At 44.2% G+C, this 14,085-nt stretch overlaps 1 protein-coding gene across 1 annotated transcript; it reads right to left on the bottom strand.

Annotated features, from left to right (window-relative positions):
* Positions 1-3,132: 3,132 nt before the first annotated feature.
* Positions 3,133-12,587, bottom strand: ctsc (cathepsin C). Its single transcript, XM_056441697.1, has 8 exons — positions 12,159-12,587; positions 10,980-11,125; positions 7,162-7,316; positions 6,759-6,914; positions 6,408-6,526; positions 5,399-5,530; positions 4,159-4,391; positions 3,133-3,951 (listed from the first exon to the last, which is right to left on the bottom strand). Exons 1-8 carry the CDS (start codon positions 12,349-12,351, stop codon positions 3,685-3,687), a joined length of 1,401 nt encoding a protein of 466 aa, XP_056297672.1. The 5' UTR covers positions 12,352-12,587; the 3' UTR covers positions 3,133-3,684.
* Between the last annotated feature and the right edge of the window lie 1,498 nt (positions 12,588-14,085).

The raw sequence follows: 14,085 nt of genomic DNA on the forward strand, positions 1-14,085 counted from the left end.
GAATGTGCAAGGGCAACAAGTACACACTATTTACAATAAAAAACACCACAATATTTACAGTAAGTGTGTGTGTGTGTGTGCCTAAGAGGGGCAGTTGTGTGGGTCTATGTGGGGGTCCTGGTGAGGTCGGAGTTCACAGTCCTGATGGCCTGAGGAAAGAAACTCCGCCTCAGTCTCTCTGTTCTGCAGCGTGACTACGGAGGCGCCTGCCTGACCGCAGCAGCTGAAACAGTCTGTTGTTGGGGTGGTGAGGATCCTTCATGATCCTGCCGGCTCTGGTTCTGCACCTCCTGGTGTACAAGTCCTGCAGGGTGGGGAGTGTAGTTCCAATAGTGCGCTCAGCCGAACGCACTACTCTCTGCAGAGCCTTCCTGTCCTGAGCGGAGCAGTTGCCAAACCAGGCTGTGATGCTTCCTGTCAGGACGCCTCTACAGCTCCAGAGTAGAAGGACTGAAGGATCCTCTGGGAAACTTTAAATTTCCTCAGCTGCCTGAGGTGGTAGAGGCGCTGCCTTGCCTTTCTCACCAGAGTGTCTGTGTTTGTTGACCATGTCAGATCCTCGGTGATGTGGACTCCCAGGTATTTATACCCGCTCACCCTCTCCACAGTAGTCCCGTTAATCCCCAGTGGTGAGTACGCCTCTGTTGTTGTACCTCCTAAAGTCCACAATCAGCTCCTTAGTTTTGGTGACATTCATGATGAGGCTGTTGTCCTGGCACCAGAGTGACAGATCAGCAACTTCCTCCAGGTAGGCCTTCTCGTCGTTGTCGGAGATCAGGCCCACCACCACCGTGTCATCCGCAAACTTGATGATGGTGTTGGAGCTGAACCTGGCCACACAGTCATGTGTGTACAGGGAGTACAGTAGGGGGCTGAGGACGCAACCCTGGGGGGATCCTGTGTTCAGGGTGAGGGGGTTGGAGGTGTGTCTGCCCACCCTGACCACCTGTGGCCTGGCGGTCAGGAAGTCCAGGATCCAAGCACACAGGGGGGTGTTCAGTCCCAGCTCAATCAGCTTGCCGGCCAGTCTGGAGGGGACTATGGTGTTGAAAGCTGAACTATAATCAATGAACAGCAGTCTCACATAGCCCCCCCTCTGGCTGTCCAGATGAGAGAGTGTGGTGTGCAGTACCTGGGAGACAGCATCATCCGTGGATCTGTTTGGGCGAGGAGGAGGAGGAAGGGGAGGAAGAGGAGATGAGGGAGGAAGAGGCGGTGGATTGGAGGAAAAGGAGGAGAGTAGGAGGAGGAGGGAGGAAGAGGAAAAGGAGGAGTAAAAGGAGGAAGAGGATTGGAGAATGCAGGGCAATGGGGGAAGAGGTAGACAAGAGGAGGAGAAGGACAGCAGATCATGAGAACAGGAGGAACAGACAGAAGAAGATTGAGACGGAGGAGAGAAGAGAAAAGAGAGGGAGAGAGAGGGAGATATATATAGAGAGGTCTGTGGGACAGCTGAGATCTTTCGGAACAAAACGACATCCTGTTGCCATGACAACTGCCTCCGTGTAGCAACCACTCGGTCCCCATGCTCGCCCACACACACACACACCTGTTGAGCGTGCCCTCCACCTCCACCCCTCATCCCTCCATCGTCTACCTGCCAACACGTCTTCATCCTCTGAACTCTGTCTGCCACCTTTTAAATCACACACACACACACACACACATAGATACAGACACACACACACAATGACTGAGACCTCGTGATTATAGTCTCTCTCTCTCTCTCTCCCTCGAGTAAGTAAAGAGAAACGGCGTGTTGCCTTAGAAACCAGCAAAATACATGTGTGTGTGCGTCTGGGTGTGTGTGTCTGTATCTATGTGTCTGTGTGTGTATCTATGTGTCTGTGTGTGTGTCTGTATCTATGTGTGTGTGTGTGTGCCCTCACCTCTGACCCCCACAGACACTCCGCTACACAACGTGTTGTGTATTTCTTGAGTTAAACGAGGCACAACATGCAACATCTTATGAAGCGGAGAGACATGGCGGGAAAGAAGGTCATGAGGTATATTCTGGAGGTCATGAGGTATATTCTGGAGGTCATGAGGTCTAAATGTCTCGTGACCTTCAAGCAAAGTGTGAAGGTCACGAGACAAACGTTTAAAATAGAACTACTGGACTCTAAAGGTTTTCTCTGTGGAATCCTTTGTTTCACGTAATCCTGACATCAGGAACAAAGGAATGTCGGTCCACACCTGAGACGTCTTAAAGGGACAGCGCACCGGAAATAAACTGATTAAAACAGTGAATTATTATTAGGAAATATTCAAAAATCAACAACTGACCTGAATGTTACAAAACAAACAAAGATATGAAAACACAGATATTGATTTCCATCGCTCTGTAAATAAGAACTTCCCCATCTGAACAATAATATATAATATCTACATGTTTGTAGTTTATAAAAATGCTTTTATTCCATAATTACAGATATTACAGTGGAATTAAAATGTAATATAAAACCATATAATAGAACAATAGACGTTATTGTTACTTCAATGAGTCATTGTTGGAAACACATTGTCTGGCGTAGTATTTGATCTTTAAATGCACAATATATATAAATAGTTTTAGAAGTCACTTGAAATAATTATCAATATAAATAATCTGCTGTAGATTAATGAGCAAGAAAAGACATAAAAATGAACAAATTAAAGGAAATTAAACCAAAATTGTAAGAAACCACAGCGATAATATAACAATATGATATAATAAAATAATAATATTATAATAAAATAATAATATACTAAAATAATGATATAATAATATAATAAAATCATAATACAGCTGTAGAGATTTAATTGTTTTTCGATATCTGGAGAAAAACAATAACGTAAAAATCTGTCGGGTTGAGGAGGAAGAAACGAGAGAGAGTGGGCGAGAGAGAGAGAGCTAAGACGTGATGTTCTCCTCGTGCACGTTGTGCTCGATAACTCTGTCTCCATGGCAACCGGAGAGTCAAGACGTGAAGTCGTCCAGAGGGGGGCGGGGCCTTGAGCTGCGTCCATCTGTCTTCCTTTCTCTCTCTCTCTCTCTTTCTGTCTCTCATTACTTGGGGCACACACACACACACACACACACACACACACACACGCACACGCACACGCACATGCGAATAAGAGGCTCACCAGTGATGTCATCCCTTTATTGATCTCTGCAGCTCATTCAAAGTGTCGGTTTCAAGTTGAAACTTCACAACGCTGCAGCGCCGCTTCCCTGAGACGGAGAACTCAAGACCATCAACAACAAACATCACAAACAACAACACACACACACACAACAACAACGACACAAACATCACACCACCAGCTCTGGCTGCAGCTCCTTTAACATCCGAGTTCACAGGATGTTAAAGGAAACAAATAAACGAACAAACAGGAAGTCATCAAGAGTTAAAATATAGAAAAAACACTTTGTTAAAAAGTAAAGCAACAACGTGGGCCGACGTGCTTCCTCCCGAGAGGAGGGGGGGGAGAAGGGGAGGAGAAGAGAGGGGAAGGAGAGAAGAGGAGGAGGAGGAGAAGAGAAGGGGAGAAAGAGGAGAAGAGAAAGAGGAGGAAACTTGAGTCTCAGCTTGAATTCAAACAGACATGAAATGATCAATAGTTAAAATATAAAAGCAACATTGTTGCGCAACAGTGTGGGCCGACCTGCTACATGCTACGTGCTACGTGCTACATCCTCTACAGCTGGGGGATGGGCGTGGCCGCCACGGCGATGCTCTCGATGGCGCACTCGTCCCCCCCCCTGCGGATCCGGAAGTAGCCCCCCTCCCCCCACGCCGCCCCCCAGCTGTTCTTCACGGTCCAGAACTTCTGACCCGACCGGCGGCAGCGACCGAAGCCCACGAGCAACACGGCGTGGTTCGTCAGCTCGAAGGGGCTGAAGGGGTCCGCCACGCCCGAGTGGTGGTAGATACCCCCACGGTAGGTCATGAAGTCAGGGTACACCTGAGGGGGGGGGAGGAGGAGGAGAGAACAAGAGAAGAGGAGAAGGGGGAGAGACGGGGGAGGAGAGAAGAGGAGAGGGGGAGGAGGAGGAGAGACGAGTAGGAAGAGGAGAGGGGGAGTTAACATGACTCCAGACTGCCCTCAGGCTCCAATAAAGAAGGCCTCTCTCTCTGACGACCTCTTGACCTCTTGACCCCGGGGCTCTACCTCAAAGGACACTCCCATTGGTCCGTTGGTCACCAGCTCCAGCATCATGGCCGCCTCGCTGCAGCCGCCGTAGAACCCGCCCACGTAGCCGTACGCCGCCGTGTACGTGCGGCCGCAGTCCTGAGGGACGCCACACGGGGAGCCCTGCCCCGTGTACGGGAAACACGCCTCCTCCACCACGCCGAAGTCCTGCACGTACTTCCCGATCAGGAAGGGGAAGCCGCCATCGCAGCCTGGAAGAGACGAGAGAGTCTTCCTATTGGTCTAGAAGAGTCTTCCTATTGGCCTAGATGTGTCTTCCTATTGGTCTAGAAGAGTCTTCCTATTGGTCTAGAAGAGTCTTCCTATTGGCCTAGAAGAGTCTTCCTATTGGCCTAGAAGAGTCTTCCTATTGGCCTAGAAGAGTCTTCCTATTGGCCTAGAAGAGTCTTCCTATTGGTCTAGAAGAGTCTTCCTATTGGCCTAGAAGAGTCTTCCTATTGGTCTAGAAGAGTCTTCCTATTGGCCTAGAAGAGTCTTCCTATTGGCCTAGAAGAGTCTTCCTATTGGCCTAGAAGTGTCTTCCTATTGGCCTAGAAGTGTCTTCCTATTGGCCTAGATGTGTCTTCCTATTGGTCTAGAAGAGTCTTCCTATCGGTCTAAAGTGTCTTCCTGTTGGTCTAGAAGTGTCTTCCTATTGGTCTAAAGTGTCTTCCTGTTGGTCTAGAAGTGTCTTCCTATTGGTCTAGAAGAGTCTTCCTATTGGTCTAGAAGTGTCTTCCTATTGGTCTAGAAGAGTCTTCCTGTTGGTCTAGAAGTGTCTTCCTATTGGTCTAGAAGAGTCTTCCTATTGGTCTAGAAGAGTCTTCCTATTGGTCTAGAAGAGTCTTCCTATTGGTCTAGAAGAGTCTTCCTATTGGTCTAGAAGTGTCTTCCTATTGGTCTAGAAGTGTCTTCCTATCGGTCTAAAGTGTCTTCCTATCGGTCTAAAGTGTCTTCCTATTGGTCTAAAGTGTCTTCCTATTGGTCTAGAAGTGTCTTCCTATTGGTCTAGAAGTGTCTTCCTATTGGTCTAAAGAGTCTTCCTATTGGTCTAGAAGTGAGCCACTTGATGGGATGAGAGAGGACGACGTGACTTTCCATGATCACAATATGAATATCAAACTAACAACTTATTTTAAATGCAACATGAATGGAAACCAGGTTGTTTATCTTGAGAGTTGTTTGACCTTGAGTTATTCGACCTTGAGGTTGCGTTTACCTTGAGAGTACTGTGAACAGGAGACCACCTGCTGGGGGCTGAAGACGGGGGTCCTGCTGTTGTTGCTGAGGATTCGAACTCGCGCTTCCAGCATCCCCATCGTGGCGAAGGAGTAGCAGCTTCCACACGACGCTAAAACAAACTCACACCGTTAAAAACAAGAAGCTGTAGAGACGGAGCATCCTGTCCCTGTGCAGGGAAACAAAGTGGAGAAACATTGGCAGCTATTGTAATAAAATGCAACACCACAAAAAAATGACCTCATCGCGCCTCTGCACGGGTTCGATGAGGTCATCATGTGTGCACGGGTTCGATGAGGTCATCATGTGTGCACGGGTTCGATGAGGTCATCATGTGTGCATGGGTACGATGAGGTCATCATGTGTGCACGGGTACGATGAGGTCATCTTGCCTCTGCACGGGTTCAATGAGGTCATCGTGCATGCACAGGTACGATGAGGTCATCTTGCCTCTGCGCGGGTTCGATGAGGTCATCATACCTCTGCACGGGTTCGATGAGGTCATCTTGCCTCTGCACGGGTACGATGAGGTCATCGCGCCTCTGCACGGGTTCGATGAGGTCATCATACCTCTGCACGGGTTCGATGAGGTCATCATGCCTCTGCGCGGGTTCGATGAGGTCATCATACCTCTGCACAGGTTCGATGAGGTCATCATGTGTGCACAGGTACGATGAGGTCATCATGCCTCTGCACAGGTTCGATGAGGTCATCTTGCCTCTGCACGGGTACGATGAGGTCATCGCGCCTCTGCACGGGTTCGATGAGGTCATCATGCCTCTGCACAGGTACGATGAGGTCATCATGCCTCTGCACAGGTTCGATGAGGTCATCATGCCTCTGCACAGGTACGATGAGGTCATCATGCCTCTGCACAGGTTCGATGAGGTCATCATGTGTGCACGGGTACGATGATGTCATCGCGCGTCCCTTTGAAGTTGATTGGTTGAACTCATTTTCGTCCGTCAGCATCAGTAAGGTAACGTCACCTTGGTTCCTCACGGGGCTGATGAAGTTCACGCCGTCAACGTTCCTCCAGTCCCAGTGCTCGGGGAGCGCCGCCGCCATCTTGGCAACATCAGCTTTCACAGGAAGAGGATGAACACGCCTACAAAACAAAATACAAAGAGGGATGTTTACAGAAAACCTAAAATATAGAAATGAAGTGCATGAAGCTTCACCTGATGAAAGGGAGAGCCGTTTATTTATAACGATGAAAAGCATCTGTCGACTGAACTGTTGTTGGTTGAAGTTTATAAGTAGTAGAAGAAGGAAGCCAAGAAGAAGAAGAACAAGAACAAGAGGAAGAGGAAGAAGGAGGCGGAGTCAGTCCCTCTCACCGGGGGATGCGGGAGGCGGGGCCTCCTGCCCTCCGCTGCAGCTCCTCCAGGCTGAGCCCCTCGTGCTCCTCGTACCTGGCGGCTCTCCAGGAGCTCTGAGCGGCGTTGATGGCGTTGATGAAGTCCATGTTGTGTTTGTACGGCTGGTCGAGCGGCCTGGAGGGAGGGATATTACATTATTTTTTAAACCTAAGTTTATGATACAGTTACAGGATACAAATCATTTTTAAAAATCACCTACAAATCAGTGAATTAATTAGATGTGGTTTTATAGTTTAAATTACAATCAACTTTAATAACCTGTAACTCGACGATAACCTGGTTTAAATATAAATGTAACCAATATGCAAGAAGCAGCTTTACGTTGGTCCTCCCGACCCCTGACCCCCGGTTCCGTACGTACCGGCTGCTGAAGGGCGGCTTGTAGTCGGTTCTTGGCGCCACAGCTTTCAGCTTCTTCCCCAGGAAACAGGCCCAGTTGTGTCCCAGGACGTCGTGGACCCAGCCGGGGGACGTCTGGTCACACAGGCTGGTCACCTGGAGGCGGTCCTCCGTGTACTGGAGGGACCAGGGGTCTTTACAGGTGTTTTAGGGGCAACTTTATTTCTTCGGGGCAGTTTTGGCCTGGTGTGTTTCTGACGCCGAGTAAATCAATCAGATTTGTAATTGAATACAAATACCAAGAAACATCAATTTACTTAAGCGTATTTTACACACGGCTGGATATTATTCAGACTTGTATGTTTGAGAAGGAATTATGTGCTTAAAGACGTTTTGCCTTTAATTGGCGGCTCTCTATTAGATATTATCAATGTGTCTCTGCTAACAGGCCACGTACCACACTCCTTCTTCAAAGTATTGTTATTAAACCTCTCCCACTCTGAGCCCACTCTGGATCCAGAGGTGTTAATAACTACAGACCGATCTCTAAGATCCCCTCTCTCCAAGATCCTGAGAAAGTGGTCGCAAATCAGTTGTGCCACTTTCATCAATACAATAGCTTAATCAATTTACGGTTTATTTACACGGCTGGATATTATTCAGACTTGTGTTTGAGAAGAATTGTGCTTAAAGACGCTGCCTTTTTATTTTGCTCTATTAGATATTATCAATGTGTCTCTGTGTCTCACATCAGCTAATGTGCCTTCAAAGTGGCCAGGTTATTAAACCTCTCTGAAGAAGCCTACCTGGATCCAGAGGCACAACTACAGACCCCATCTCTAACCTCCCTTCCTCCAAGATCCTGAAAGTACGTAAATCAGTTGTGCGACTTTCATATCATAATAGCTTTGGCTCATAAAATTTCAATCAGGATTTAGAAAACACCACAGCACCGAGACGGCACTGGTGAAAATTACAAATGACCTCTTAATGGCAGCAGATACAGGACCTCTCTGTCCTGGTCTTGTTAGACCTGTTCCTGATAGAGGACTCCTCTCTGTCCTGGTCTTGTTAGACCTTAGTCCTGATAAAGGACTCCTCTCTGTCCTGGTCTTGTTAGACCTTAGTGCTGCATTCGACACCATTGACCATGACATCCTGTTACAGAGACTGGAGCAGTCGATTGGCATTTCAGGCACGGCACTAATTTGGTTTAAATCCTATTTATCAGATCGATCTCAGTTTGTATTTGTAAACGATGACGCCTCGATAACCACCAACGTTAATCACGGAGTTCCACAAGGTTCTGTGCTTGGACCAATTTTATTATCCTTATACATGCTTCCTTTGTGCAATAATATCAGGAAACACCCATAAACTTTCATTGTTATGCAGATGATACTCAACTATATTTATCGATAAAACCAGAGGAGAGCAACCAACTCGTAAAATTCAAGCATGTCTTAAAGACATAAAACATGGATGACCTGCAACTTCTTGATGTTAAACTCAGACAAAACCGAAGTAATTTTATTCACCTCAGAGATCAATTATCTGGTGATGTGGATTCTGTAGACGGCATTGCCCTGGCATCCAACACCACTGTAAAGAATCTTGGCGTTATCTTTGATCGGGACTTGTCCTTTAACTCCCACGTAAAGCAAATCTCAAGGACTGCATTCTTTCATCTACGTAATATTTCAAAAATCAGGCACATCTTGTCTCAAAAGATGCAGAAAATTGGTTCACGCTGTCATTTCGAGACTGGATTACTGCAACTCCTTATTATCAGGCTGCTCTAATAAATCTCTTAGGTCCCTCCAGTTGATCCAGAATGCTGCAGCTCGTGTTCTCACTAAAACTAAGAAAAGAGATCACATCACTCCTGCACTAGCTGCTCTGCACTGGCTCCCAGTAAAATCAAGAATCACTTTTAAAATTCTTCTCTTAACCTACAAAGCCTTGATTGGTGATGCACCATCATATCTTAAGGAGCTTGTAGTACCATATTGCCTCACTAGAGAGCTACGCTCACTAAATGCGGGACTACTTGTAGTTCCTAGAGTCTTAAAAAGTAGAATGGGAGCCAGAGCCTTTAGTTATCAAGCTCCTCTTTTATGGAACCAGCTTCACCTTCAGTCCGGGAGGCAGACACAGTCACCTCGTTTAAGAGTAGACTGAAGACCTTCCTCTTGACAGAGCTTATAGTTAGGGCTGAATCAGGTTCACCTGGTCCAGCCCCTTGATATGCTGCTATAGGCTGATAGCTGCCGGGGGACGTTTTAGGATGCACTGAGTACCTATCTCCTCTTTTCTCTCTCCTTAAGGATGAATTTTCATCTCTCAATCACACGTTACTAACTCTGCTTTCTCCCCAGAGTCCTTGTGACTTCACGTCTCATGGGGTCATCGGACCCTATGAGACGGCATAGATCCTATCTGCTGATGGATCATTGAGGTCTGGGTCGTGGAGATCCTGCTCCTGACTACGCCACTGTCCTGTTGAGACTCCGCCCACTGTTGAGACTCCGCCCACTCCTCCTCCCCACCGCCCTCTGCCTGATGGATCGTGGAGGTCTCCATCGTGGAATATGCCTACTATGAACTATTCATACACATTCATTGAATGTATTTAAACTCTAAATCTGTCCTTCTGTACACATTACATCTATTGCATCTGTCCATCCTGGAGAGGGATCCTCCTCTGTTGCTCTCCTGCAGGTTTCTTCCCTTTTTTTTCCCCTGAAGGGTTATTTGGGAGTTTTTCCTGGTCCGATGTGAGGTTTTGGGGCAGGGATGTCTATGTGTACAGATTGTAAAGCACTCCGAGACAAATTTGTAATTTGTGAAATTGGGCTATACAAATAAACTGAATTGAATTGAATGTGAAGTCCAAAAGTCTGGGGCCAAAACTTCTCTCCCTTCTTCTCTCGTTGTGACGATGAACCACGTCGAGGAAACGGGGAAGTTGAGCCAGACGTGGAGAAACCAGGCGGCCGGTGACACTTCCTCTGACTCAGAGTCATGTGAGCGATGTTCAACGTCACATGACCCCAAACCTCCAAATGAAGAGCTGTGCATGATCTGAGACACCATCACGGGGAGACCGAGTGAGGCAGGAACTACCAACTGTTAAATGTCAGGGAGTGTCGAATAATAATTGTGATCAGCTGGTTTTAATAAAGGGAGATGAACAGTGCAGAATTAATTTTTTACTTTTTTTAATTTACTGATCTGTGTACGGGAACCGGTTCTTTTTAGGGGTTTTAAAAAATAGATTAAAAGAGTCGGAGGAAGGTTAATCTGGTTGTAGATGTTTTCTTTGACTGTGTGAACTGGATTATGACGAGTCTTAGTTGTGGTTTTATTCATGCTGTGATCTAAAAAAAAACTTACTTTTTATTCATTCATTTATAATTTCTTTTTTTTAAAATATATATTTTATTTATTTCATTTTTTTCCATAATTGTTAAAAAAATACAAATATTTTATTTATTTTATAAAAAAATTAATATATATATTTAATAATTTTGTAAAAATAAAATGTTTATTTATTTTGTAAAAAATAAATAAAATGTTTTTTTTAATTATTATTGTCTGTCACCGTTTTAGGTTGTATCGTCTGAAACTTCTTGTGATGTGCTGCTGCTGCCGTCTTGGCCAGGACTCTCTTGTAAAGGAGATTTTTAATTCAATGAGGCTTTTCCTGGTTAAATAATTTCAAAATAAAATAAATAAAAAATAAGAATGGGATATGAACTGTTGTAGTTAACGTAGGATCACGTGACTAAATACTGAAGTTACCACTCATGTGAACTAGTTGTGTGACGCTTCTCCTACCTTGAAGAAGGCGAACCACTTGTACCCGTTGATGACCACCTCGAAGCCCTGGTTGTAGATGAGGGTGAAGAAGCCGACGTTGCCCAGCTCGTCCGTGGCCACCGACAGCTTCTCCAGAGTCACGGTCACCGTGCTCTCACCGTTCGCTGCAACACATGGATAACACTTTAATTCATCATCAACAACAAACATTAAACATTTGCTCCAACAACATTGACCCAAAGTGTCACTCCTCGGATATTCAAAACACAAAGTGATGTCCAAGGTGATGCAGAATCTGATGCATACAAAATACGGAGGGTTGGGATTATTTGTAATTTATACATCCATTTTTGAGGGTTATATAACTGTGATTGAAACGTGTATATATATATAACACACACACATATATTATTTTCTTCATTCTTTTTCTTTATTTCATATGAAATTTCTGATTTATTTGATTGAAATTATTAAATATGAATTTTCTGATTTATTTGATTGAAATAATTATAATCAAATAAATTATAAAATTAATATAAAATAAAGAAAAATAATAAAGAAAATAAAAAATTATATATACATTTAGATATATATTAGTTTTTATTTTCATTATTATTTCTCTTTTATTTTTCTGATTTATTTGATTGAAATTAAATATTAATGTTCGGATATATTTGATTGATTATAATCAGATAAATCAGAAAATGTATATAAAATAAAGAAAATATATATTTTTAAAATTATATATGTATATACATACATATATATTATGCTCTTTATTATTTTTCTATATTATATATACATTTTTTGATTCATTAGATAATAATAATTTAGGATAGGAATATACAAGCATTTTTTGCTTCTACCTTTACCTTTTCAGTCTTTCTGCTTTGTATGTTATAGAATAATATTGTTTTGCATTGATTGACTGAATAAAATAAACAACAACAAGGGGCAGCTTTACTAAACAAAAAGGACAAACATTAATTTAGTGGTTTTAATCCAAACTTCGTTACAGAAGGAGGAAGTGATCATTGAATCTTTAGTTTCTGACTCCACTGAAATCCTAAAAATCCGACAGGCCCCAAACGTGTCACCTGATTTCCCAGAAAAATGGTGAAACTACTTGGAATGACTTGGAAGCAGTCCCACAGGTGTGAGCCGTTCACCGGTCACGTGACGAGGTGCTGTCCTTACCTTCAGCCGAGCAGTTGACGGTCTTGTCGTGTCCAACTTTGGACACCTGGAACACCCACGTCCCCTGCAGGTCCTCGTAGGTACAGTTGGCCGGCGTGTCACCCATGGACCCCTCAGCGCAAAGAAGCACGAGCGCGCACACGAGCGCGCACACGAGCCCCCCGTTCAGCCTCATCTTCACACACACACACATTTAAAAAAGGTCGTCCTCGTCTCCAGGAAGTTTGGCCGTGTTTGACGTCCCTGTCCCCCCGCCAGAAGTCTCCTGAAACTTTAAACCTGCTTTACAAAGATACACGCGTCAACTTCCGGTCAAGATAAACAGTTACGACCGACGGCGCTACGCACATGCGCACACGAAGATAGCGACATAGCCGGCTAGCTAGCTTAACGTTCTCGTTAAAGTTGAAACACACCTAACGTTAACTACTTTTTGGATATGAGTGCATACTAGCGGGTGTATATGGTGTACATGTGACCCAGAACACGCTCGTGTAAATACTTTATCGTTACTGTGACACGTTTCCGGTTTGTCCTTCAAAGATACGGAGATTTCAGCGAAGAAGAAACCACTCGTCGCTCGTCGTTTTTATTTTCATTTTTTTCTTGTCACGTGACGCCGCAGCGGATGTGAGCATGCGCAGTAGACTGCTGTGTAATTTTGTATGAGGATATGTATTTGTAATATTTTTGGAAGAAAAAATAAATGAGTAACAACTGAAATATTAAAATTATTAAAATTATAACATATATATATGGTGTAATATAATAAAACCTTATTCATAAAAATAAAAAAATAATATTACTTCTTCATTTATTGTTTATTGTTAATTAATATCAAGTATGACTTTTTTTATCCATAGTCATTTTCCTAGCCAGGTGTAATAATATATAATAATAATAATAATAATAATAATAATAATAATTCAGTTTAGGTGTGTAACAGTTTCCAAAAGTGTGTCAATGTATCCCTATAAAAATAATGTCAACATACACACACCATGTCACACGTCACATGTTATAGTTGCAATGGTATCAGCTGATTGGCTCTTTAGCCTCATTGTTCTACAGGTGTGCAGCGTTGATCATCTTGTTTCTCTGATGATCGCTCCCTCGCCGCCTGCTTAGCATATCTGTATTTAGGATTGTTGATTTCATTAAGATGCATTGTTCATGCTGATGGGGATTGGCTTTCTCAGCACAGACTTTCCCTCCAAATGTTGTAATTATTAGCTAAAAATTGTCGATTTTTTACGATGTGACAGAAATGTAGAAACATTTTCAGAAATATAAATTCACTGCTAGAGTAATATACTAAATGTATTCATACGACTTCATGATGAACCATCTAATGACTGAACAGGGGAGGGGATCTGAGGCGGAGCCACAGCAGGAGATCACATGAGAGTAAACATGTCAATAAGGTCTTGTTGACATGTTGTTCTATCTTCGGCTCTGTTGTTTACCTCTTGTTTGTCACTTTATGATGTTGATTATGAACTTTAATGTGTTAAACCTGAAGGAGACGACTTGCCTGTTTGCATCTGTTGTCTGTCTTTGTGTGTGTGTGTGTGTGTGTGTGTGTGTGTGTGTGTGTGTGTGTGTGTGTGTGTGTGTGTGTGTGTGTGTGTGTGCGTGTGTGTGTGTGTGTGTGTCGCTGCATCCCGATAGGTCGGTATAATTCTAAAGAGCTTTTTCTTCTTCCAGCGGGCATTTAAAGGAAGTGCTGCCGGCTCTGATCACCATGGCAACCGTGACACAGACTGACTCATCTCCTCGACAGACCATAATAAGCACTCATCTGAAGAAGCCACTCAAGAGTAGGGATGGGCATCGAGAACCGGTTCTGTTTTAGAACCGGTTCCCAGTGAACCGATTGTTTGGGATCGTTAGCCAAATTCTTTAACGGTTCTGCTAACGGTCCTCT

This window comes from Pseudoliparis swirei, chromosome 20 (genome assembly GCF_029220125.1).
Source record: "Pseudoliparis swirei isolate HS2019 ecotype Mariana Trench chromosome 20, NWPU_hadal_v1, whole genome shotgun sequence".
NCBI lineage: Eukaryota > Metazoa > Chordata > Actinopteri > Perciformes > Liparidae > Pseudoliparis > Pseudoliparis swirei.